We start from the raw sequence: 26,515 nt of genomic DNA, 5'->3' as shown, positions 1-26,515 counted from the left end.
AATTGTGTAATAAGAAGGGGAAAATATAACATCATTTGAATAGAATGATGATTATCATTTTAAAATATATATTTTTTGTTTGCTTAAAATCGTCATGTATTGGAATTGGATCGATACTAAATTTGCATCATCCACATTGTCCACCTGCTGGGTTTAGCTTAGTCAACAAATCGAGTTTCTAAGCTTTACTTTACAACACTAATTGTGTTCTTTCTTTTGCAGGGCCACATGTAAAGAAGTACATTGGAGTGGACGGCGGCTTTTATTCCCAGTCTCCCAGCTCTCATACGTCATTTGCTTATTTTTATCAAACCCGCAACCAAATTCTCCTTGATTTGCACCTTCCACTGCTTCTTGCTGGCCCTCTCTAAGCTACTGAGGCCATGGCTGTGCCCTCAGCTCATGAGTTTCACTGGCAGAGCTTGGCACGACTGCCCAACGGTCGTGTCTATCACACTCTGACCGAGGTTGGGGGGCAGATGTACATGCTGGGGGGCTGTGATGCTTCAGGGAGGCCCTGCCCGAATGTGGAACTGTACTCCCCTGAGGTACAAAACAAACACAGCTTGTAAATGTAGCTCAAAGAGCGGTCAACGTTTGTTATATGTCTGTAGGGGGACCGATGGATAAGCCTGCCCTCTATGCCCACTCCACGGGCTGGAGCTGCCGTGGCAGCGCTTGGAAAACAGATCTTAGTCGTTGGAGGAGTGGGGGAGGACCAGAGTCCATTGAAGATGGTGGAAATATATAACACAGAAGAAGGAAAGTGGAGAAAGAGGAGTTCCCTGAGGGAGGCCCTGATGGGTGTGTCCATCACTATGAAAGGTATGGCTCTCAAAACAATCAAACCTTTTTGGTGAGCTTGTTAGCACATTATGGGCCTGATCTACTAAAACGCAAATAACAATTGCTCAGGGGAGTGTGCAAACTATAACATTGCATGTACTATCATCATACTTGCCAACCCTCCCGGATTTTCCGGGAGACTCCCGAAATTCAGCGCCTCTCCCGAAAACCTCCCGGGACAAATTTTTCTCCCGAAAATCTCCCGAAATTCAGGCGGACCTGAGTGACGTGTCGACAGCCTGTTTTCACGTCCGCTTTCCCACAATATAAACAGCGTGACGGCCCAATCACGTTATAACTGTAGAATGATGGAGGGCGAGTTCTTGGTTTCTTATGTGGGTTTATTGTTAGGCGGTTTCATTAACGTCCTCCCAGCGCGGCAACAACACACAACAACAGCAGTCAGGTTTTCGTCTACCGTAAACAGCAATGTTGTGACACTCTTAAACAGGACAATACTGCCATCTACTGTACATGCATATGTGACAATAACACCTAGGGCTTTTAGAGAGTGCAGTGCACAACTGCGCACACAACAAGGAGACGAAGCAGAATGCATCATCAGAGAGGGTGTTCAGCATGGTTAGAAAAATAGTGACCAGAGAATAGACCAAGGATGGACAATTCAATCCTTAACTCAACAATGAGTAAATGAGTGTTATGTGTGTGTATATGTGTAAATAAATGAACACTGAAATTCAAGTATTTCTCTTATTTATATATATATATATATATATATATATATATATATATATATATATATATATATATATATATATATATATAAATATATATATATATATATATATATATATATATATATATATATATATATATATATATATATATATATATATATATATATAAATATATATATAATAAAATAAATATATATATATATATATATATATATATATATATAGCTAGAATTCACTGAAAGTCAAGTATTTCTTATATATAAATGTTGTTACCCACATACGAAAAACGAGCAGGCACCTGCTGCATATGCCACAACAGAAGAAAAAAAAAAAAAGAGATGGACACTTTTACGGAGCGGAGAAGGCCCCCGACGCCTCGCCGGGGTCCGGGACCGAGGCCCCTTCCCCCGAGAGGGCCCCACCGGGAGCCGTAGCTGAGGCGATCCGCGAGAAGGGCCCGACGCATGTCCAGGGTCACCACCGCGCCCACCGCACCGACACCCTGCCTCGTCCGCCTTCGCCGCGGCCGGCGTCACGCGCAGCAGGTAAGCAGCTTACCTGCCCGCCACCCCCGTGGCCGGGGGCTCGTAACAGGGGTCACTCCGCGCGCTCCGCCCGCGCAGCTTACCTGCCCGCCACCCCTGTTGCCGGGGGCGCGTAACAGGGGTCACTCCGTGCGCAGAGCGCTCACGAAAGGGGTGGGGCTCACCCTGGTTGATATAGACAGCAGCTAGGACGATGGCCATGGACGTCGGAACCCGCTAAGGAGTGTGTAACAACCCACCTGCCGAATCAACTAGCCCTGAAAATGGATGGCGCTGGAGCGTTGGGCCCATACCCGGCCGTCGCCGGCAGCGAGACGCGCTTGGAGGTGCGCTCAGCGCGGCTCCCATATGATTGCGCACTGGTGTGCGTCTGGGTCGTGACAGCGTGGCACGCGAATGTCTGTGCTGCATTGGATCAGTCTCCTTTCTTTAACAGGCAAAAGCTTTATAACCTCACTAATGCCTTGCATCGTCTATATTAGATATATAACAACGGGCGGGTGCGGGCGGATGGCGGGCGGGTGCGGTTCTGATCAAATGTTAGATCGGGTGGATTGCGGATGGTTGACGACTTTCTAATGCGGTTGCGGATGAAATAATTGCCTATCCGCGCATCTCTAATATATATATATTAAATACTTGACTTAGTGAATTCTAGCTGTAAATATACTCCTCCCCTCTTAACCACGCCCCCAACCACGCCTCCGCCCCAACCACGCCCACCGCACCCCCCAAAATCGGAGGTCTCAAGGTTGGCAAGTATGACTATCATTGGGCGTGTTGAGTGTGATCTACAAAAACGGCGTGTGCAATTGATAACAAGTTCAAAAGTGGGGCAAAACGTTACATTTAAATGAGGATTTTTCATGTACTGGCTGTGCCCATGGAAACACTCAATTCCCTCCATCGTCATGGTATCATGCTGTTTTATATAATATGAACCACTTTTTCTGCAATATAGACAACAAACTATTTTTTGCATGCTGAATGTGCACTTTGGAAGTGTTGAGATGGTGCCCCTATTATGATCCACTCGCAAGAAAATGCATATTGCTAAAAAAAATTGTTTTATATATATATAAAAAATATATTATAATTAGAGATATCCGATAATATCGGACTGCCGATATTATCGGCCGATAAATGCTTTAAAATGTAATATCGGAAATTATCGGTATCGGTTTCAAAATTATCAGTATCGGTTTCAAATAGTAAAATTTATGACTTTTTAAAACGTCGCTGTGTACACGGATGAAGGTTGAAGTTAATACACACAAACTTTTACTACAGGCCCTTTTTATGCAAATATATGTATACATGTAGTCTCAAGTTACAAAACTAGAGTTTACAGGTGCTAAAGATGCTCTAGTCGAGATCCCCGTGACCCAAAACAGGACGTACAGAAAACTGATCAATTGTTTTTGTAAGCTCTGCATTTTTTAATCCCAGTCTACACTCCTTCGCACAAGAGGTGATCATGCATTCTTATTTTCTATAACACGTGTCCTATTTAGGGTCACACGGAAGCTTCTATATCCCAGATGTCCTTAGGTGAGAGGCAGTGACGTGCAGTCACTAGAGGCAGGTGAGGCCTCTAGTGAGTAAAAAAATGTAAAAAGAAAAAAAATGTATTAAATTGTTATATGTATCCAGTGATTATACTATAAAGTTATTTTCCATTTAACTTCACCCGTTTTAGATTATTTTTATTTAAAATCGCTGAATTTTCACATTTGCCGTTCAAATACTGAGAAGAGACGGTGCAAAAGTGCAAAAACAATAATGTTCGTGTTGGAGGAGTTGTGAATGACTGCAGGGCCACAACATTAGGTACACCTGCAGACTGCAGGTGTACCTAATTCACAACTCCTCCAACACGAACATTATTGTTTTTGCACTTTTTGGCTTCTTATTAAATAACTTTTGTAACCTATTTTTATGGGCTTTCCTCTTTGTGATGTTAAGTTCCTGTTATGCGCTGTTATACAGTATATGCCTTGAGCTCTTATTTTGAAGGCGCTAAGAGCGGAAGTGATGACACGTTGGAGTGGAGCGGAAGTTTTTGAAAGAAGGTAAATAAAGTGGTCCTCGTGTAAACTGGAGCCTCCGTGTTTGTTATTTTGTAGTTTCATACAGTGTAGGCGACATTTATAAACCCTCGGTTACACTTTTTTAAATAGATTCAATCTTGCACGTGGAAAGTTGAAGTGAGGGCTTTAGTTGATATACCACTCTCGTCAGGGGGTGCATTTATCCAGCACAACAGCGGCTCATGGACTTATTTTATAAGTAAAGGTAAGACCATAATAACGTTTTTTTTAATTAAATGTGCTTTTTTGTGTGCTACAGTTTGTATGTGTAAAGTTAAAGTTAAGTTAAAGTACCAATGATTGTCACACACACACTAGGTGTAATGAAATGTGTCCTCTGCATTTGACCCATCCCCTTGATCACCCCCTGGGAGGTTAGGGTATCATTTTTGGTGATTGATGCTTGATGCTGAGTGCCAAGCAGGGAAGAATGCTGGTATGAGCTTTTAAACATAACCCGTTAACTGCTGCCAATCAAATGGTGAATAAGATACTCTTTAGGGTTCATATGTTTGTAAATCTGACTGTGATGAAGTCAGTGCCTCACCAGCCATCAACCTCACCGCACGTCACTGGTGAGAGGTAAGGTAGACCGGGGACTGATTACCAGCCAGTCACAGGGCTGGCGGAAACAAACCGTGGCCAGGTTTAATGTGCCTAATTTGATGGCTAAATAAAACACGCTGAAGTGTGTAAAAAAAACGCTGGGCAGAGTGGAGTGGTTTGCTGTTGAGGTATTTTTGGTGCCATCAGGATGTCGGCTGTGGCGTGAAGGACTACTTCCAAAAAGAAAAGACAATTTCCATATATATATTGTATTATCGCCACCAACCAATTTCCCCCTGGCCGTTCGCGGTACACACCGTCAAATGACTTCCAATTTTGTGTGTTTGTGTGTGTATGCAGATGGTCGTGCTCTGGCTGTGGGCGGAATGGGTGCCGACCTGCTCTCTCGTAACATCCTTCAACAGTATGACTTTCGAAAAGACGTGTGGGCTCTACTTCCTCCCATGCCGACCCCACGCTACGATGCCAACGCACATTTACTGGACAACAAGCTCTATGTAGCAGGTATCATCCATTACAAATAACTCACTCTCCACACAAAGAGAGGTGTACAAAAATACCGAGGACTGAAATTGATTGTACGTGCTGCGTTCTGTGTGGTTTTTACACGTGCGTATTCCCTTCATATACCGTATTTTTCGGACTATAAGGCGCACTTAAAATCCTTTCATTTTCTCAAAACTTGACAGTGCGCCTAATGTACGGAATAATTTTGGTTGCACTTACCGACCTCGAAGCTATTTTATGTGGTACATGGTGAAATGATAAGTATGACCAGTAGATGGCAGTCACACATAAGACTTAGACTTCCTTTTATTGCCATTCAAATTTGAACTTTACAGTACAGATAAGAACGGAATTTCGTTGCGTTAGCTCGTTGCATACCTGCCAACTACTCCGGTTTTCCCGTAATTAGTACGGTTTTCATCAACCTATTCCGGGTTACGGTTGCAGTGATAAAAAATACGGTTTTTCATTAATTTAAAAAAAAAAATTTTTTTAAATGCGCGAGGCTATTTATAGCACCGCTGCCAAGCACGAGGCACGAGCGAACGATCATGGAATCAGCCGGAGAAAAATCGCAAACGAGTCTTAAACCGAAAAGAAAACTGCAGTCATTCCGTGAAGAATATTCAAAAGCCTATCCGGGAATAATTATCCGTTCCAAAAAGGGTGAAAACTACGCGAATTGCACCTTGTGCAGACAAGATTTTTCGATCGGACACGGAGGAATTAGCGATGTAAAAGACCACGTTGGGACAAAAAAAACACAAGTCTAATGCCGTTGCTAGCGATACAAGTGGAAAACTTTCAACGTTTTTCGGATTTTAGCCACAAAAAGGTAATGACACTAATGTTATCTATTGGAATTGTTTAGTACTGTTATACTGTTAAAAGTGTTTATACTATTTATGCTTTCAAGTCCAAGTTGAAGAAATCTTGTTAAATGTTGACATCATAACTACCAAAATACAGAAGTATGTCCTTAATATTTTTGCAGTGCTATTTCTGTTGAAAAGTTCAAATGATTACATTAGAGATGTGATGTGCCACTTTTCAAGTGTCTGATGGCTTCAATTAATTTTCATTAATTTTTCATATTTTGAATTCTTTTGAAAGGCTTACAAAAAAACTACATTTGAATTGTAATTCCATGCTATTGACAGGACTATTAATTTTAATGAAGTTAGCTTACCATGTTTACAGTATGATAATTGTGATAGAAATGTGAATTTTAGGCACAGAATATTTTTTACAATTGAACAAGGCAGTAGATTATACAAGCTTCGACAGAAAGTTAATAATGACACCAATTTTTTTTTTTTATAGAATTGTTTAGTACTGTTTTACCATTTGTTTACTGTAAAAAGTGTTTATACTGTTTATACTTTCAATTAACAAATGGAAGTCTTGTGAAAGGTTGACAGGATAACTGGCATTAACTGTCAAAATAATTTCAAACTATTGAAGTTAGCTTACAGAATAAACATGTCAATCAACCCATATGATTTTTGCTGTAATATTTTTGTTTTGAAAAGTCACTGTGACTGATAGAAAAGTGATGGTTTTAGCAACATTTTAACCTGTCTGAATGCTAATAATCATTTTGCGTCGGGGGGCGAAGCCTGAACCCCCCACCAGGACTTTGTCCTGGACCTACCGGGGCCTGCGGCCCCTGGACCCTGGCTACTAGGTTTTTCTGATTTCAAAAGTTGGCAGGTATGTCGTTGTAGTGCAGGATAAAAGAGCAATAATGTGCAGATATAAATAAATAGATTACTGTACAGATAAATATATTGCACTTTTTCATGTGCACCCACGTTTATGGATGTATGTTATATTGTCTGTATATTCCAGCGAGTTAACCCGTTTTTTGGGGGGGAATTGATAGAGCAAGAGATACGTGTAGACTGCAATATGACCCAAGTAAAAAAACACCAAAATGTTGTATGTTCCATTGAAAATATAGAACATTACACACGGCGCTCAAAAATCTATCAAAATGTTTTAGTACTAGTTTGATGGATTGTACTGTGCTTCAACATACGATTATTTGTATGGTGTGTGTATAAGGTACATACTTGCCAACCCTCCCGGATTTTCCGGGAGACTCCCGAAATTCAGCGCCTCTCCCGAAAACCTCCCGGGACAAATTTTCTCCCGGAAATCTCCCGAAATTCAGGCGGACTCAGGTCCTCCACAATATAAAAAAGCGTACCTGCCCAATCACGTTATAACTATAGAATGATGGAGGGCGAGTTCTTGATTTCTTATGTGGGTTTATTGTTAGGCAGTTTCATTAACGTCCTCCCAGCGTGGCAACAACACACAACAACAGCAGTCGTTTTTTTGTATACCGTAAAGCAGTTCGTCTGCCGTAAACAGCAATGTTGTGACACTTTTAAACAGGACAATACTGCCACCTAGTGCATTTGATGAAAGCACTTTTGTGCGTGCCACACATCAATGCATCATTGGAGAGGGTGTTCAGCATGGTTCGAAAAATAGTGACAGAGAATAGAACAAGGATGGACAATTCAACCCTTAACTCAACAATGAGTAGATGAGTGTTATGTGTGTGTATATGTGTAAATAAATGAACACTGAAATTCAAGTATTTATTTTTTATATATATATATATATATATATATATATATATATATATATATATATATATATATATATATATATATATATATATATATATATAGCTAGAATTCACTGAACGTCAAGTATTTCTTATATATATATATATATTAGAGATGCGCGGATAGGCAATTATTTCATCCGCAACCGCATCAGAAAGTCGTCAACCATCCGCAATCCACCCGATCTAACATTGATCAGAACTGCATCCGCCCGCCATCCGCCCGCACCCGCCCGTTGTTATATATCTAATATAGACGATGCAAGGCATTAGTGAGGTTATAAAGCTTTTGCCTGTTAAAGAAAGGAGACTGATCCAACGCAGCACAGACTTTCGCGTGCCACGCTGTCACGACCCAGACGCACACCAGTGCGCAATCATATGGGAGCCGCGCTGAGCGCACCTCCAAGCGCGTCTCGCTGCCGGCGACGGCCGGGTATATGGGCCCGACGCTCCAGCGCCATCCATTTTCAGGGCTAGTTGATTCGGCAGGTGGGTTGTTACACACTCCTTAGCGGGTTCCGACTTCCATGGCCACCGTCCTGCTGTCTATATCAACCAGGGTGAGCCCCACCCCTTTCGTGAGCGCACTGCGCGCGGAGTGACCCCTGTTACGCGCCCCCGGCAACAGGGGTGGCGGGCAGGCAAGCTGCGCTGGCGGAGCGCGCGGAGTGACCCCTGTTACGAGCCCCCGGCCACGGGGGTGGCGGGCAGGTAAGCTGCTTACCTGCTGTGCGTGACGCCGGCCGCGGCGAAGGCGGACGAGGCGGGGTGTCGGTGCGGTGGGCGCGGTGGTGACCCTGGACGTGCGTCAGGCCCTTCTCGCGGATCGCCTCAGCTACGGCTCCCGGTGGGGCCCTCTCGGGGGAAGGGGCCTCGGTCCCGGACCCCGGCGAGGCGTCGGGGGCCTTCTCCGCTCCGTAAAAGTGTCCATCTCTTTTCTTTTTTTTTCTTCTGTTGTGGCATATGCTGCAGGTGCCTGCTCGTTTTTCGTATGTGGGTAACAACATTTAACTATGTATATATATTTCCGAATTGGTTTAACTGCCACCCGCCTGAATCTATTTAAAATCTAATTTTTTTTTATTTCAATCGCCCGACCCGACCCGACCCGACCCGCTGATAAAATCTAATTTTTTTAAATTCCATCCGCCCGATCCGCGGATAATCCGCCGACTCCGCGGTTGTGCCCGCAAACCGCGCATCTCTAATATATATATATATATATATATATATATATATATCTATATATATATATATATATATATATACATTTATAAAAAATAAATACTTGAATTTCAGTGTTCATATATATATATATATATATATATATATATATATATATATATATATATATATATATATATATGAAATACTTGACTTTTTGAATTCTAGCTGTAAATATACTCCTCCCCTTTTAGCCACGCCCCAACCACGCCCCCGTCCACCCCGACCACGCCCACCCCACCCCCTCTCCCCACCTCCCGAAATCGGAGGTCTTAAGGTTGGCAAGTATGATAAGGCAAGACATATTATCTGGCGTTTTGTTTAGCAATATTAACTTTTCTCACCTTCTGGTACCTGCTGATCTGTATTTGGGATCTGCATAAATCCTGAAAAATTAGCCCGCGTCCGCCTTAATAGTTTGTGGCGACGCCGTGATCGATAAGCTTCGTCTTTTTCCATTGTCAGGTTCAAACACCGATGACATCTATTAGACAAGACAAGAAGCAAAGGAATCAAACAGAGACAGGATTCAATTTAGCTCATGAAGAGAAACGTCTGGGGCTGCACACTCAGCTACAGCCTCACACCACACTCTGAAGGCAGTCCCAACGCGCTCCTCCTTTATTTGGGCATTTTCTTGATGACATTACATTACGCAGCTGCTCCTAAGGGGAGGGAGTTCATAAACAGTTCAAAGAAAAGGTGCCTGGTGCGGTGTCAGGTGTTCCCCCTCTCTGCTTTGCAGACCTCGGGTCATGACAAGGTCTTCCTGTGGCTGTCCAATAGATCAAAGAAACCGACACCTCCACGTCGAATCCCATCGCACACAGTGGAGGTTTACAAGCGGTAGGCCTTTTGCATGATAAGAACAAAGACAGCTTTTGTCTTCTCGCAGGGTAGCCTGAACTCATAGGAAAACAAGTGTGTGATAACTTATATACAATTATTCTGACATCTATACCTTCTTGTTATGGGACATTCATCCTCCACTGTTGTCATTTCTAATATAAAGTAGTGTAAAGTTCCTACTTATATCTGTCAGTAAACTCACCATGAAACGCTAAAACATACCGGTGTAGTGAGTTGACATTATTCACCCAAGGAACTTTAATTATTAGAGAGTTCCGGTCGGATTCAGGAGGAACAGTGTGGTTTTCGTCCTGGTCGTGTAACTGTGGACCAGCTCTATACTCTCGGCAGGGTCCTTGAGGGTGCATGGGAGTTTGCCCAACCAGTCTACATGTGCTTTGTGGACTTGGAGAAGGCATTCGACCGTGTACCCCGGGAAGTCCTGTGGGGAGTGCTCAGAGAGTATGGGGTAACGGACTGTCTTATTGTGGCAGTTCGCTCCCTGTATAATCAGTGTCAGAGCTTGGTCCGCATTGCCGGCAGTAAGTCGGACACGTTTCCAGTGAGGGTTGGACTCCGCCAAGGCTGCCCTTTGTCACCGATTCTGTTCATAACCTTTATGGACAGAATTTCTAGGCGCAGTCAGGGCGTTGAGGGGATCTGGTTTGGTGGCTGCAGGATTAGGTCACTGCTATTTGCAGATGATGTGGTCCTGATGGCTTCCTCCGGCCAAGATCTTCAGCTCTCACTGGATCGGTTCGCAGCCGAGTGTGAAGCGACTGGGATGGGAATCAGCACCTCCAAGTCCGAGTCCATGGTTCTCTCCCGGAAAAGGGTGGAGTGCCATCTCCGGGTTGGGGAGGAGATCTTGCCCCAAGTGGAGGAGTTCAAGTACCTTGCAGTCTTGTTCACGAGTGGGGGAAGAGTGGATCGTGAGATCGACAGGCGGATCGGTGCGGCGTCTTCAGTAATGCGGACGCTGTTGTGGTGAAGAAGGAGCTGAGCCGGAAGGCAAAGCTCTCGATTTACCGGTCGATCTACGTTCCCATCCTCACCTATGGTCATGAGCTTTGGGTCATGACCGAAAGGACAAGATCACGGGTACAAGCGGCCGAAATGAGTTTCCTCCGCCGAGTGGCGGGGCTCTCCCTTAGAGATAGGATGAGAAGCTCTGTCATTCGGGGGGTGCTCAAAGTAAAGCCGCTGCTCCTCCACATCGAGAGGAGCCAGATGAGGTGGTTCGGGCATCTGGTCAGGATGCCACCCGAACGCCTCCCTAGGAAGGTGTTTCGGGCACGTCCGACCGGTAGGAGGCCACGGGGAAGACCCAGGACACGTTGGGAAGACTATATCTCCCGGCTGGCCTGGGAACGCCTCGGGATCCCCCGGGAGGAGCTGGACGAAGTGGCTGGGGAGAGGAAAGTTTGGGCTTCCCTGCTTAGGCTGCTGCCCCCGCGACCCGACCTCGGATAAGCGGAAGAAGATGGATGGATGGATAATAATATGACCCCTTTAATGCGCCATATAACTCGGTGCACCTTTTTGTATGAAAATAGACCTGACGAGACCCTCTCATCGACAGTGCGCCTTATAATCCAGTGCACACTATGGTCCGGAAAATACGGTACGTACTGAGTGGTAGAGATGCGCGGTTTGCAGGCACAACCGCGGAGTCCGCGGATTATCCGCGGATCGGGCGGATGAAATTAAAAAAAATTTGATTTTATCCGCGGGTCGGGTCGGGTCGGGCGGTTGAAATAAAAAAAAATTAGATTTTAAATAGATTCAGGCGGGTGGCAGTTAAACCAATTCGGAAATATATATACATAGTTAAATGTTGTTACCCACATACGAAAAACGAGCAGGCACCTGCAGCATATGCCACAACAGAAGAAAAAAAAAAAAAGAGATGGAAACTTTTACGGAGCGGAGAAGGGACGCCTCGCCGGGGTCCGGGACCGAGGCCCCTTCCCCCGAGAGGGCCCCACCGGGAGCCGTAGCTGAGGCGATCCGCGAGAAGGGCCCGACGCAGTCCAGGGTCACCACCGCGCCCACCGCACCGACACCCCGCCTCGTCCGCCTTCGCCGCGGCCGGCGTCACGCGCACCAGGTAAGCAGCTTACCTGCCCGCCACCCCCGTGGCCGGGGGCTCGTAACAGGGGTCACTCGGCGCGCTCCTCCCGCGCAGCTTACCTGCCCGCCACCCCTATTGCCGGGGGCGCGTAACAGGGGTCACTCCGCGCGCAGTGCGCTCACGAAAGGGGTGGGGCTCACCCTGGTTGATATAAACAGCAGGACGGTGGCCATGGAAGTCGGAACCCGCTAAGGAGTGTGTAACAACCCACCTGCCGAATCAACTAGCCCTGAAAATGGATGGCGCTGGAGCGTCGGGCCCATACCCGGCCGTCGCCGGCAGCGAGACGCGCTTGGAGGTGCGCTCAGCGCGGCTCCCATATGATTGCGCACTGGTGTGCGTCTGGGTCGTGACAGCGTGGCACGCGAATGTCTGTGCTGCATTGGATCAGTCTCCTTTCTTTAACAGGCAAAAGCTTTATAACCTCACTAATGCCTTGCATCGTCTATATTAGATATATAACAACGGGCGGGTGCGGGCGGGTGCGGTTCTGATCAAATGTTTCATCGGGTGGATGGCGGATGGTTGACGACTTTCTGATGCGGTTGCGGATGAAATAATTGCCTATCCGCGCATCTCTACTGAGTGGTGTCAAATCAAAATGTTCTGTTGTCTGGTGTGTTGCTGTTGTTTTAGGTGGCCGCCAGTGTAAGCGGCCGGTGAAGGCCTTGGAGATGTATGACACAGACGCACGCTCATGGACAACGCTTCCGATGCTGTCGTGTAAGTGTTCCTACGCGGGAGCGATATGGGACGCCGCCGGGAGGCTGTGTTTGCTGGGAGGACTGCGGCAGGGAGGAGGACATCAGAGCTCAAAGTTTACCAGGAACGTCAGTATTTTCGACACTCACCGAGGTACGGCTATAAACGTTTCACTTTCAAATTGCTTGATTTGTTTTCAGCCTAAGGCAGACAGTTACGTCGGTCAATTGCACTTTTTAAGACTTGACTGAAGGAAATGTTTGGTCTTGTGTGTCTTTAATAGGCATTTACGCCATCTATCCACAGTGTTTTTTAGACATTTGTGCTGTCGCTTTTCATTCTCTCTCTCAAAGCGGAGGCACAAGAAAGAGACAAACCATCAATCACAGTTGAATGAGTTACTGAGTGGCAACAGAGTATCGGGTCACTAGCCAGGTTTCAATTTGCACTGATACACATATCTGTACCGATACTATTCTGATACCAAAGCTCCGTTTCCTTAACTAAGGGGTCCCCAAACCTTTTGACTTGGGGGACACATTTGGTTAAAATCACATCTGCGGTCCCCTCCAAGGTTTCTCGTTATTCCCATTGGGTTGAGTTTTTTCTTGCCCTGATGTGGGATCTGAGCTGAGGATGTCGTTGTGGCTTGTGCAGCCCTTTGAGACACTTGTGATTTAGTGCTATATAAATAAACTTTGACTGATTTGATTGATTGATAAAATAAGTTGGGCAGTGCCCGGGCTATATATTGGTACTTTTTTATATATATATATATGTTTATGTATTAGAGATGTCCGATAATGGCTTTTTTGCCGATATCCGATATTCCGATATTGTCCAACTCTTAATTACCGATTCCGATATCAACCGATACTGATATATACAGTCGTGGAATTAACACATTATTATGTCTAATTTTGTTGTGATGCCCCGCTGGATGCATTGAACAATGTAACAAGGTTTTCCAAAACAAATCAACTCAAGTTATGGAAAAAATGGCACTGCCATATTTATTATTGAAGTCACAAAGTGCATTATTTTTTTTAACATGCCTCAAAACAGCAGCTTGGAATTTGGGACATGCTCTCCCAGAGAGAGCATAAGGAGGTTGAGGTGGGGGGAGGGGTATATTGTAGTGTCCCGTAAGAGGTAGTGCTGCAAGGGGTTCTGGGTATTTGTTCTGTTGTGTTTATGTTGTGTTACGGTGCGGATGTTCTCCCGAAATGTGTTTGTCATTCTTGTTTGGTGTGGGTTCACAGTGTGGCGCATATTTGTAACAGTGTTAAAGTTGTTTGTACGGCCACCCTCAGTGTGACCTGTATGGCTGTTGACCAAGTATGCGTTGCATTCACTTATGTGTGTGTGTGAAAAGCCGTAGATATTACGTGACCGGGCCGGCACGCAACGGCAGTGTCTTTAAGGCACGTCCCCAATATTGTTGTCTGGGTAGAAATCGGGAGAAATTCGGGAGAATGGTTGCCCCGGGAGATTTTCGGGAGGGGCACTGAAATTCGGGAGTCTCCCGGGGAAAATCGGGAGGGTTGGCAAGTATGACTGGGAGACGCAACTGCTCCGTACTTCTCCCTACGTCCGTGTACCACGCCGTACAGCGGCGTTTTAAAAAGTCATAAATTTTACTTTTTGGAACCGATACCGATAATTGCATCTTATAGCATTTATCGGCCGATAATATCGGCAGTCCGATATTATCGGACATCTCTAATATGTGTATATATATATATATATATATATATATATATATATATATATATATATATATATATATATATATATATATATATATATATACATATCCATCCATCCATTGTCTACCGCTTATTCCCTTTTGGGGTCGCGGGGGTATATATATATATGTATATATATATATGTACATATATATAAATATATATATATATATATATATTAGAGATGCGCGGTTTGCGGGCACAACCGCGGAGTCCGCGGATTATCCGCGGATCGGGCGGATGAAATTTAAAAAAATTAGATTTTATCCGCGGGTCGGGTCGGGTCGGGTGGTTCAAATTATTAAAAAAAATTAGATTTTAAATAGATTCAGGCGGGTGGCAGTTAAAACAATTGGGAAATATATATACATAGTTAAATGTTGTTACCCACATACGAAAAACGAGCAGGCACCTGCTGCATATGCCACAACAGAAGAAAAAAAAAAAAGAGATGGACACTTTTACGGAGCGGAGAAGGCCCCCGACGCCTCGCCGGGGTCCGGGACCGAGGCCCCTTCCCCCGAGAGGGCCACACCGGGAGCCGTAGCTGAGGCGATCCGCGAGAAGGGCCCGACGCACGTCCAGGGTCACCACCGCGCCCACCGCACCGACACCCCGCCTCGTCCGCCTTCGCCGCGGCCGGCGTCACGCGCAGCAGGTAAGCAGCTTACCTGCCCGCCACCCCCGTGGCCGGGGGCTCGTAACAGGGGTCACTCCGCGCGCTCCGCCCGCGCAGCTTACCTGCCCGCCACCCCTGTTGCCGGGGGCGCGTAACAGGGGTCACTCCGCGCGCAGTGCGTTCACGAAAGGGGTGGGGCTCACCCTGGTTGATATAGACAGCAGGACGGTGGCCATGGACGTCGGAACCCGCTAAGGAGTGTGTAACAACCCACCTGCCGAATCAACTAGCCCTGAAAATGGATGGCGCTGGAGCGTCGGGCCCATACCCGGCCGTCGCCGGCAGCGAGACGCACTTGGAGGTGCGCTTAGCGCGGCTCCCATATGATTGCGCACTGGTGTGCGTCTGGGTCGTGACAGCGTGGCACGCGAATGTCTGTACTGCATTGGATCAGTCTCTTTTCTTTAACAGTCAAAGGCTTTATAACCTCACTAATGCCTTGCATCGTCTATATTAGATATATAACAACGGGCGGGTGCGGGTGGATGGCGGGCGGGTGCGGTTCTGATCAAATGTTACATCGGGTGGATGGCGGATGGTTGACGACTTTCTGATGCGGTTTGCGGATGAAATAATTGCCTATCCGCGCATCTCTAATATATATATATATATATATATATATATATATATATATATATATATATATATATATATATATATATATATATAAATATATATATATATATATAAATATATATATATATATATATGTATATATATATTTGTATGTAAATTAAATGGTAAATGGGTTATACTTGTATAGCGCTTTTCTACCTTCAGGCTACTCATAGCACTTTGACACCATTATCACATTCACACATTCATTCTCACACTGATGGCGGGAGCTGTCATGCAAGGCCCTATCCACGGCCGATCAGGAGCAAGGGTGGAGTTACACAACAAACATGACTAGGATGGCGGAAGGCGGGGATAGCAACAGGAACCCTCAGGTTTCTGGCACGGCCGCTCTACCAACCGAGCCACGCCGTCCCCATATATATGTATATGTGTATATATATATATATATATATATGTAGAATATATGGAAACAAGTACCGTATTTTTCGGAGTATAAGTCGCACCGGAGTATAAGTCGCACCTGCCGAAAATGCATAATAAAAAAGGAAAAAAACATATAAGTCGCACTGGAGCCCGGCCAAACTATGAAAAAAACTGCGACTTATAGTCCGAAAAATACGGTAGTATACAAAATGGATGGCTGGATGTTGTTGTCAAGACAAACATTTCTATACTTCCAGCTTCTGTTTACTGGCAGGGTAGCTCAAAATAAAAATAAAATCGATTATCTATTTCGACAAAATCTATATTGAGTATGTATGTATGAGTATTGTGTATCTCTTATATTGCATTATAATATTTTATATTGTATATCATCTGGATTGGCAGACCGGGGTGGTGGTTCCTCTCTTTAAGAAGGGGAACCGGAGGGTGTGTTCTAACTATCGTGGGATCACACTCCTCAGCCTTCCCGGTAAGGTCTATTCAGGTGTACTGGAGAGGAGGCTACGCCGGATAGTCGAACCTCGGATTCAGGAGGAACAGTGTGGTTTTCGTCCTGGTCGTGGAACTGTGAACCAGCTCTATACTCTCGGCAGGGTCCTTGAGGGTGCATGGGAGTTTGCCCAACCAGTCTACATGTGTTTTGTGGACTTGGAGAAGGCATTCGACCGTGTCCCTCGGGAAGTCCTGTGGGGAGTGCTCAGAGAGTATGGGGTATCGGACTGTCTTATTGTGGCTGTCCGCTCCCTGTATGATCAGTGTCAGAGCTTGGTCTGCATTGCCGGCAGTAAGTCGGACACGTTTCCAGTGAGGGTTGGACTCCACCAAGGCTGCCCTTTGTCACCGATTCTGTTCATAACTTTTATGGACAGAATTTCTAGGCGCAGTCAAGGCGTTGAGGGGATCTGGTTTGGTGGCTACAGGATTAGGTCTCTGCTTTTTGCAGATGATGTGGTCCTGATGGCTTCATCTGGCCAAGATCTTCAGCTCTCACTGGATCGGTTCGCAGCCGAGTGTGAAGCGACTGGGATGAGAATCAGCACCTCCAAGTCCGAGTCCATGGTTCTCGCCCGGAAAAGGGTGGAGTGCCATCTCCGGGTTGGTGAGGAGATTTTGCCCCAAGTGGAGGAGTTCAAGTACCTCGGAGTCTTGTTCACGAGTGGGGGAAGAGTGGATGGTGAGATCGACAGGCGGATCGGTGCGGCGTCTTCAGTAATGCGGACGCTGTATCGATCCGTTGTGGTGAAGAAGGAGCTGAGCCGGAAGGCAAAGCTCTCAATTTACCGGTTCCCATCCTCACCTATGGTCATGAGCTTTGGGTTATGACCGAAAGGACAAGATCACGGGTGCAAGCGGCCGAAATGAGTTTCCTCCGCCGGGTGGCGGGGCTCTCCCTTAGAGATAGGGTGAGAAGCTCTGCCATCCGGGAGGAGCTCAAAGTAAAGCCGCTGCTCCTCCACATCGAGAGGAGCCAGATGAGGTGGTTCGGGCATCTGGTCAGGATACCACCCGAACGCCTCCCTAGGGAGGTGTTTAGGGCACGTCCGACCGGTAGGAGGCCGCGGGGAAGACCCAGGACACGTTGGGAAGACTATGTCTCCCGGCTGGCCTGGGAACGCCTCGGGGTCCCCCGGGAGGAGCTGGACGAAGTGGCTGGGGAGAGGGAAGTCTGGGCTTCCCTGCTTAGGCTGCTGCCCCCGCGACCCGACCTCGGATAAGCGGAAGAAGATGGATGGATGGATGGATGGATATCATTATTTAGAATGCATAACTTATATTTATTGTTAAATTAAGTGTATTATTGATTATATTAACTTCATTTTTTTCATATTGAATACGACACACTGGATGGATGGATGAATAACACACCACAGAGTAGCATGTATACAGAATGAGGAGAATGAATAAAAGAGAAATAAGCGGAAGATGGGGTGATAACGGTCATTATATAACAATAAGGTGATTTTTCAAGAAGCCCACGCACAGACAAGGCGTACAATATCAATATTTCCATGTGCACGTGCATGGAGCGCACCATACACTATTTCTCCCACTTTCATTTCAGGCATAGATGAGATGGGAGATGAGCTGCAGATGGGATGCTGGCAATGAGGAGGGGGCTGAATTATAAGATCACAAAACAGATTGCTTTATTACAACCCATCTTCAGCAATATCTTCCCGCGCACGAGCTCATGTGGTCATCCAATCTGCTGTCATTCAGTAATTTTCCATTACATTTCTCCTTTATACCGCTAATAATAAAACACCCGCCATGTGGGCCTTCTGCAAGAGTTCTATTCCTCCGGTAACACACACATGCTACCAAAAACACAAACTGGGAATACAAAATAAATATGGAGAAGGACTAAGCACATGTAGTCTGTCTATCTTGTGGTATCTAATCTTGCAGACACCGTGCTTATGGATTTATTCGCTCATGATTTTTAACACAACTTCATTCTTCTCAGCACTATGCAGCATTGCAGTGTTGTGTCTGTTAAACAAGCAACACCCGGGCAGTGAAAACATGTCCTTGGCAAAGGTTAGAACCACAAATACTGCAGCCCCGCCTCCATGCCAGCCAGCCAGCTTGTTTTTATGTATTCCTCCACTATCTGTATGACTATTAACCTTTATTTGGCATGTTTATGTGCAAAGCGCAAAAAGGTATGGCTGCCTTAAAAAAAGCTATCTCGGTAAGATTTACATCAATCAAATCTGGCCCTCTCCCAACTTCGCTCCGAAGAATAATTTATGCTTTTGCTTTCTTATCATTCTACAACGTCGAAAAATAAAGTCCATAAAGTTAAATTATGGACTTCACCAACTTGGATCAGGATTATCTGTCAAAGACTTTAACTTGGTTTTAACAGCACATGTTCAGCCATTCATGTTTTATACTTCCGTAAAAATGGTTGCGGGTGAGCTCTACCCCAGGGGGGTCCAAACTTTTTGACTTGGAAGCCGCCTTTGGCAAAAAAAATTGGCCGGGGGCATGTGAAGTAACTATATATATACTGTATGTGTGTGTGTGTGTGTGCGTGTTATATTATATGACGATATATAATTAATATATATATATATAATGATTGATGATAAATTGAACTGGAAATTGTCAAAAAAATTGTATGTAAATTATCAAAAAACGTTCCGTTCTCTGAGTTCCTAGTGTCTTTGTTGCACCAAGCCAAAGGCTTGGAAAATTCCACTGTGTACGATGGGAGGAGACGGGAGGGTTTATCTATTGTGATCCAAGACTTGCCCAAGCTCGATTCAGGACCAGCGCAAGCCCTCTTTTTCTTTTGTGTTAATGTGACCGAAAACAATGGCCCTTTTCTTTAGAAACAGCTGTTGTCAACACTTAATATCCTACTGGTGGCTTGTAAAAAGACAATTACTAGGAAATGGATATCCCAGGAGAGCCCGACTTTGAAGCAATGGATGGAAACAACAATGGACATATATAAAATGGAGAAGATAACTGCCTTTATTAATTATAAATTGGAGAAATTTACTTCATACTGGGAAAATTGGGTCAACTATGTCACGCCCCATAAACCTGACTTTAATTTTTCAAATTAGTGATTGTAATTCGAAAAAAAAAAAAAAGAAAAAAAAAAAGGGATTACTCCCTGTATGTGTATATGTATTAGAGATGCGCGGATAGGCAATTATTTCATCCGCAACCGCATCAGAAAGTCGTCAACCATCCGCCATCCACCCGATGTAACATTTGACCAGAACCGCATCCGCCCGTTGTTATATATCTAATATAGATGATGCAAGGCATTAGTGAGGTTATAAAGCTTTTGCCTGTTAAAGAAAGGAGACTGATCCAATGCAGCACAGACATTCGCGTGCCACGCTGTCACGGCCCAGACGCACACCAGTGCGCAATCATATGGGAGCCGCGCTGAGCGCACCTCCAAGCGCGTCTCGCTGCCGGCGACGGCCGGGTATGGTCCCGACGCTCCAGCGCCATCCATTTTCAGGGCTAGTTGATTCGGCAGGTGGGTTGTTACACACTCCTTAGCGGGTTCCGACTTCCATGGCCACCGTCCTGCTGTCTATATCAACCAGGGTGAGCCCCACCCCTTTCGTGAGCGCACTGCGCGCGGAGTGACCCCTGTTACGCGCCCCCGGCAACAGGGGTGGCGGGCAGGTAAGCTGCGCGGGCGGAGCGCGCGGAGTGACCCCTGTTACGAGCCCCCGGCCACGGGGGTGGCGGGCAGGTAAGCTGCTTACCTGCTGCGCGTGACGCCGGCCGCGGCGAAGGCGGACGAGGCGGGGTGTCGGTGCGGTGGGCGTGGTGGTGACCCTGGACGTGCGTCGGGCCCTTCTCGCGGATCGCCTCAGCTACGGCTCCCGGTGGGGCCCTCTCGGGGGAAGGGGCCTCGGTCCCGGACCCCGGCGAGGCGTCCCTTCTCCGCTCCGTAAAAGTGTCCATCTCTTCTTTTTTTTTTCTTCTGTTGTGGCATATGCTGCAGGTGCCTGCTCGTTTTTCGTATGTGGGTAACAACATTTAACTATGTATATATATTTCCGAATTGGTTTAACTGCCACCCGCCTGAATCTATTTAAAATCTATTTTTTATTTTTTTCAACCGCCCGACCCGACCCACGGATAAAATCTAATATTTTTAAATTTCATCCGCCCGATCCGCGGATAATCCGCGGACTCCGCGGTTGTGCCCGCAAACCGCGCATCTCTAATATGTATGTATATATATGTGTATATGTATGTATGTGTGTGTATGTGTATATATATATATATATATATGTATATATATGTATATATATATATATATATATATATATATATATATATATACATATATATATGTATATATATATATACATATATATATATATATATATAAATACTGTATGTATATATATATATATATATATATATATATATATATATATATATATATATATATATACATATATATATATATATATATATGCATATATACATATACATATATATATACATATATACATATATATATATATATACTGTATATATATATATATATATATATATATATATATATATATATATATATATATATATGTATCTGTTTATATTTTATTTTATTTCTGATTATTATTGTTATTAATGTATTATTATTTCTTTTTTTTTCTCTATATAGTTCATTGATGTATTTGTAGATATTACTTTGTTTTTTTTTGTTGTTTCTTTCTTTTTTTGGGTGGGGGGTGGGTGGTATGGATGGGATATAAACAAAAATATTTTGACATTTAGGGCAGACAATAGATGTATGATTTATGTGAATATGATGTAATGGATAGGAATGTCTGATGCAGGATGTCAATAAAAAAAGAAAAAGAAAAAAAAAAAGAAACAGGGAATATCCAAATAAAATAGGAGACATAAACCTTTTTTCGTCAGAGCGTGCTGGAAACTGTACAAGAGTACAGACCAGACGTTTCTCCTCAAATTGAGCCAAATTGAATTCTGTCTCTGTTTATTTCCTTGCTTCTTGTCTTGTTTAATAGATGTCATCGATGTTTGAACGTGACAGAAATCTCATGTAAAAAATATACAACATAAAGTTGTATAGTAATGAATAAAGCAAAACATGTTCTAGACCAAAAATCACTTCATATTCTCTACTGCTCGCTAGTGTTACCATATCTAAGTTATTGTGTAGAAATATGGGGAAATAACTACAAAAGTACACTTCACTTATTAACCGTGTTACAAAAAAGATCAGTTAGAATAATACATAATGTTGGATGTAGAGAACATACAAACCCCTTATTTATTGAATCAAAAATACTGAAATTCCACGACATAGTGAATTTGCAAACAGCTAAAATTATACACAAAGCAAACTATAATCTGCTACCGAAGAATATACAACAATTCTTCTCAAAAAAAGAGGAGAAATATAATCTTAGAGAAAAATGTAATTTAAAACATTTGTATGCACGCACAACACTTAAGACCTTCAGTATATCAGTATGTGGAATTACATTATGGAATGGATTAAGCAAATAAATCAAACAATGTACTCATTTGATCCACTTCAAGAAACTCTTTAAACTTAAAGTGTTTGCAAAGTACAAAGAAGAAGAACCATAATAAACATTCTGAATTTATTTCATCCATCCATTCATTTTCAAAATAATCTTACTTAGTTCACCATATGAAATGTAACTTACTTCACGAGTATTATTAGGGCCCGCATGGCCCATTGTATAAGGACTCCCAAAGGGAGTCCTTATGCAATGGGACATAATTAGGGCCCGCATGTCCCATTGTATAAGGACTCCCAAAGGGAGTCCTTATGCAATGGGACTTAAGGACCTATTGAATTTGTAAGGTTTTATTATCATTATACCGGCCGCCTCTTTGAGCACTAATTTGACCCACTTAACATGCTTCAAAACTCACCATATGTGACCCACACATCAGGACCTGCGAAAATGGTCTTTTAATGAAAAAACCAAACCCCAAAACTCAAAATTGCGCTCTAGCGCCCCCTAGGAAAAAAAAAACTAGACTGCCTGTGACTCCCACTAGGAAGGTCGGAAAGACATGAAACAAAATTCCCTATGTAGGTCTGACTTAGACCTAGATTTCATAATTGTACATCCTTGGGCAGAAATCAACAGAAAGTTGGCAATTCCCCCTTCAAGACAGAAAAGTACTAAAAACAGTCACTTTTGCCTCTTTGAGCTGTAATTTGACCCCCTTAACATGCTTCAAAACTCACCGAACTGAACACACACATCAGGACTGGCAAAAATTGCGATCTAATAAAAAAACCTAACCCCAAATCTCACAATTGCGCTCTAGCGCAATTTTTGAATAAAGCGCTGAAAAAATTGCTCCTCGGAAGACAAAAATGACAAAACTGCCTGTACCTCCCACTGGGAAGGTCGGAGAGACATGAAACGAAAACCTCTATGTAGGTCTTACTTAGACCTACATTTCATAGATTGACAACCCCCAGCAAAAATCAACAGGAAGTTTGCTATTCCCCCTTCAAAACAATTTTTTTGTAAAAACCGGTCACCTTCCTTCAAAAACTATCTCCTTTGAGCGCGTTTGTCGTTTCGGCTTCAAACTAACACAGGAGAGAGATTGAACCCTTGTGTATAAAAGTAGAGAACAGCGTTTTTCTAACTGCTCCGGTTTTGATTTTATGACCCTTCAAAGAACCGCTGCGCTGATGCTGCTGCGCTGCTGTTTTTTTAAGATGGCTGCTTAAAAGCAGGAAGCACTAGCGTGCCTACACAATGCAGACAAGGTAGGTACACTAGACAAAAGTATTGGGACACTTATGACTACCACCGGACAAAAGTATTGGGACACTTATGACTACCACCGGACAAAAGTATTGGGACACTTAGGACTACCACCGGACAAAAGTATTGGGACACTTAGGACTACCACTGGAAAAAAGTATTGGGACACTTAGGACTACCACCGGACAAAAGTATTGGGACACTTAGGACTACCACCGGACAAAAGTATTGGGACACTTATGACTACCACCGGACAAAAGTATTGGGACACTTAGGACTACCACCGGACAAAAGTATTGGGACACTTAGGACTACCACTGGAAAAAAGTATTGGGACACCTACACTGGACAAATGTATTGGGACACTTATGACTACCACCGGACAAAAGTATTGGGACACTTAGGACTACCACCGGACAAAAGTATTGGGACACTTATGACTACCACCGGACAAAAGTATTGGGACACTTAGGACTACCACCGGACAAAAGTATTGGGACACTTATGACTACCACCGGACAAAAGTATTGGGACACTTAGGACTACCACTGGAAAAAAGTATTGGGACACCTACACTGGACAAATGTATTGGGACACTTAGGACTACAACTTGACAAAAGTATTGGGACACGTACTATTAAAACTGGACAAAAGTATTGGGACACTTAGGACTAGCACCTGCCAAATACGCGGGCCCGACCAACGCTGCTTGCAGCTTTAATTTTTTTTATTTTTTTCATTGTGATTACTTATGGAGTATTTTGTGAATAAATTGAGAACAGGTAGTGAACAAAAGTTTTAGCAAATGTTATGTAAAGGAAAAGGGGTAAGATTAAATAAGCTCTGCTTCTTCCTACTCCTTTTCGAACATGTTGAACAGTGATACTGGGAATTGTGATGTATCATGTTGTATGCATGCATGTTCCAATTAAACTCAAACTCAATATAATGGATATATCATTAATAAAATTGGACATTAAGAACTCCTACCTTGTTTACTTCCGTGACGACCTTCTTAAAGTTTTGTAATCAAGCAGCTAAAATATGCAAACATGGATAAGTGTGGAGAGAGTTGTTTACATTTTTCCCATCATACTAAAGTCGGATAAATATCACATTTTACTTGCAGTGTGAACAGTCAGCTAGAAAAAAATCGGATTTTGAAAAAAATCGATTTGGGCCACTTTAGCCCGCAGTGTAAACTTAGTCCCTGATGTTATTTGTGGTGATAGGCATTCTGTTTAGTACCAATGGTTGTGAAGCTGTGACACGTAACAGGGGCTTAGTAACTGATGGTGTGTGTGCGTGTGCAAGGAAGTGTGACAGTTTTCTATTAACTGTCCAACAATCAATAACATCAATTGATAGATGCGCATTATATGTGTATTTTATATTAAACAGTCACATAGTTCATTGAACACGGTCCATATGGTATGGTATCATTTTTTTTCTAACATGCATACATTTACATGTGATACATTATAGAGCTTGCAGATTCTCACTTCTCTTTACAACATGTCCGAAAAGGAGTAGGAAGAAGCTGGGTGTCAAGACTTGGTCCTGGGTGTGTGCTTTTCCGGGATGCAACGGAAAGTTGGCACGGGCGAGACGGGAATTAAGGTACATGATTTATTTAACACTATAAATACAAAAAAAGGATCAAACAAAAAGCGCGCACAGTGGCGGAGAATAAACTATGAACAATTAAACAAAACTTGCAAACTATGGCTTGAATAAAGAAAACTTACTTGGCATGGACAAAAAAGGAGCAGCGTGAACATGGACATGAAAAAATGGACAGAGCATAAATGTGGTGTGAGGTCGTCAGAACGAACAACAGAAAATGAATGAACTTAAATACTTATGGACATGATTAACAACAGGTGCGTGACTCAAAACAGGTGCGTGACATGACAGGTGAAACTAATGGGTAACTATGGTGACAAAACAAAACAAAAGTGCACAAAAAGTCCAAAAATAAAACCTGATCACACAGACATGACACTGGGCTTATTTAATCCTACCTCGTTTTATGTCATATCAATTTCTAACACATATGTTCACTTCCTGTTCACTAACGTAAATGACCGCCATAACCACAACACCAGGGGGAGCTCTACTAACCACGTTAAACCCAGATTCCGGTCTAACAAAGGTCTTAACTCATTCTCTTTCTAAGCCACATCAATGTGGAATGCGCTCCCAACAGGTATAAAAGAAAGGGCATCTCTATCCTCCTTCAAAACCGCAATAAAAGTACACCTCCAGGCAACTTCAACCCTAAACTAACACCCTCCCCGGATTGTTGTTAATAATCAAATGTAAACAATCAAATGCAGATATTTTTCTTATGCCTTCTGATCTCTCTCTCTCTATATATATATATCCACTACGAGGCATGATGTCTCCAAGGTACGGAAAACAGTCGAAAAAACGGACAATAACAGAGCTGATTTGACTCGTTGTTTGAGAAAATGGCGGATTGCTTCCGAGAGCAAATATTAGAAAGGCGTTTAATTCGCCAAAATTCACCCATTTAGAGTTCAGAAATCGGTTAAAAAAATATATGGTCTTTTTTCTGCAACATCAAGGTATATATTGACGCTTACATAGGTCTGGTGATAATGTTCCCCTTTAAAGATCTAAAAAAATATTTGGGAATATCCGGCGGGCCAGATTGAAAAGATCAACGGGCCGCATGTGGCCCCCGGGGCCTTACGTTGCCAAGGTTTACTCTAAGGTTATATTTCTCCTCTTTTGTTGAGAAGAATTGTGGTACATTCTTGGGTAGCAGGTTATAATTTACTTTGTACGTAATTTTTGCTGTATGCATTTGCACCAGATCATTCAATTTTAGTTATTTAGATTCCGTATATAAAGGATTTGTATGTTCTCTGCATCAAACATTGTGTATTTTTCTAACAGCCCTCATTGGCAACACAGTAAATATAGTGCACTTTTGTAATTATTCCCCCC

At 43.7% G+C, this 26,515-nt stretch overlaps 1 protein-coding gene across 2 annotated transcripts in view; it reads left to right on the top strand.

Annotated features, from left to right (window-relative positions):
- klhdc8a (kelch domain containing 8A) overlaps positions 1-26,515 on the top strand; it is an 86,980-nt gene that overhangs the window by 44,053 nt on the left and 16,412 nt on the right. Inside the window, exons 2-5 of one of the 2 annotated variants that reach the window (XM_061924021.1) lie at positions 223-548; positions 615-825; positions 5,086-5,250; positions 12,741-12,959. In XM_061924021.1, coding sequence (XP_061780005.1) covers positions 384-548; positions 615-825; positions 5,086-5,250; positions 12,741-12,959 — 760 coding nt within the window. In that variant the 5' untranslated portion in view covers positions 223-383. The remainder of the gene's footprint in view (positions 1-222; positions 549-614; positions 826-5,085; positions 5,251-12,740; positions 12,960-26,515) is intronic. The other variant, XM_061924022.1, reaches the window with a different exon arrangement.

The sequence above is a fragment of the Nerophis lumbriciformis genome, linkage group LG28 (genome assembly GCF_033978685.3).
Source record: "Nerophis lumbriciformis linkage group LG28, RoL_Nlum_v2.1, whole genome shotgun sequence".
Classification (NCBI taxonomy): Eukaryota; Metazoa; Chordata; class Actinopteri; order Syngnathiformes; family Syngnathidae; genus Nerophis; species Nerophis lumbriciformis.
This window is presented reverse-complemented; position numbering and strand designations above follow the sequence as displayed.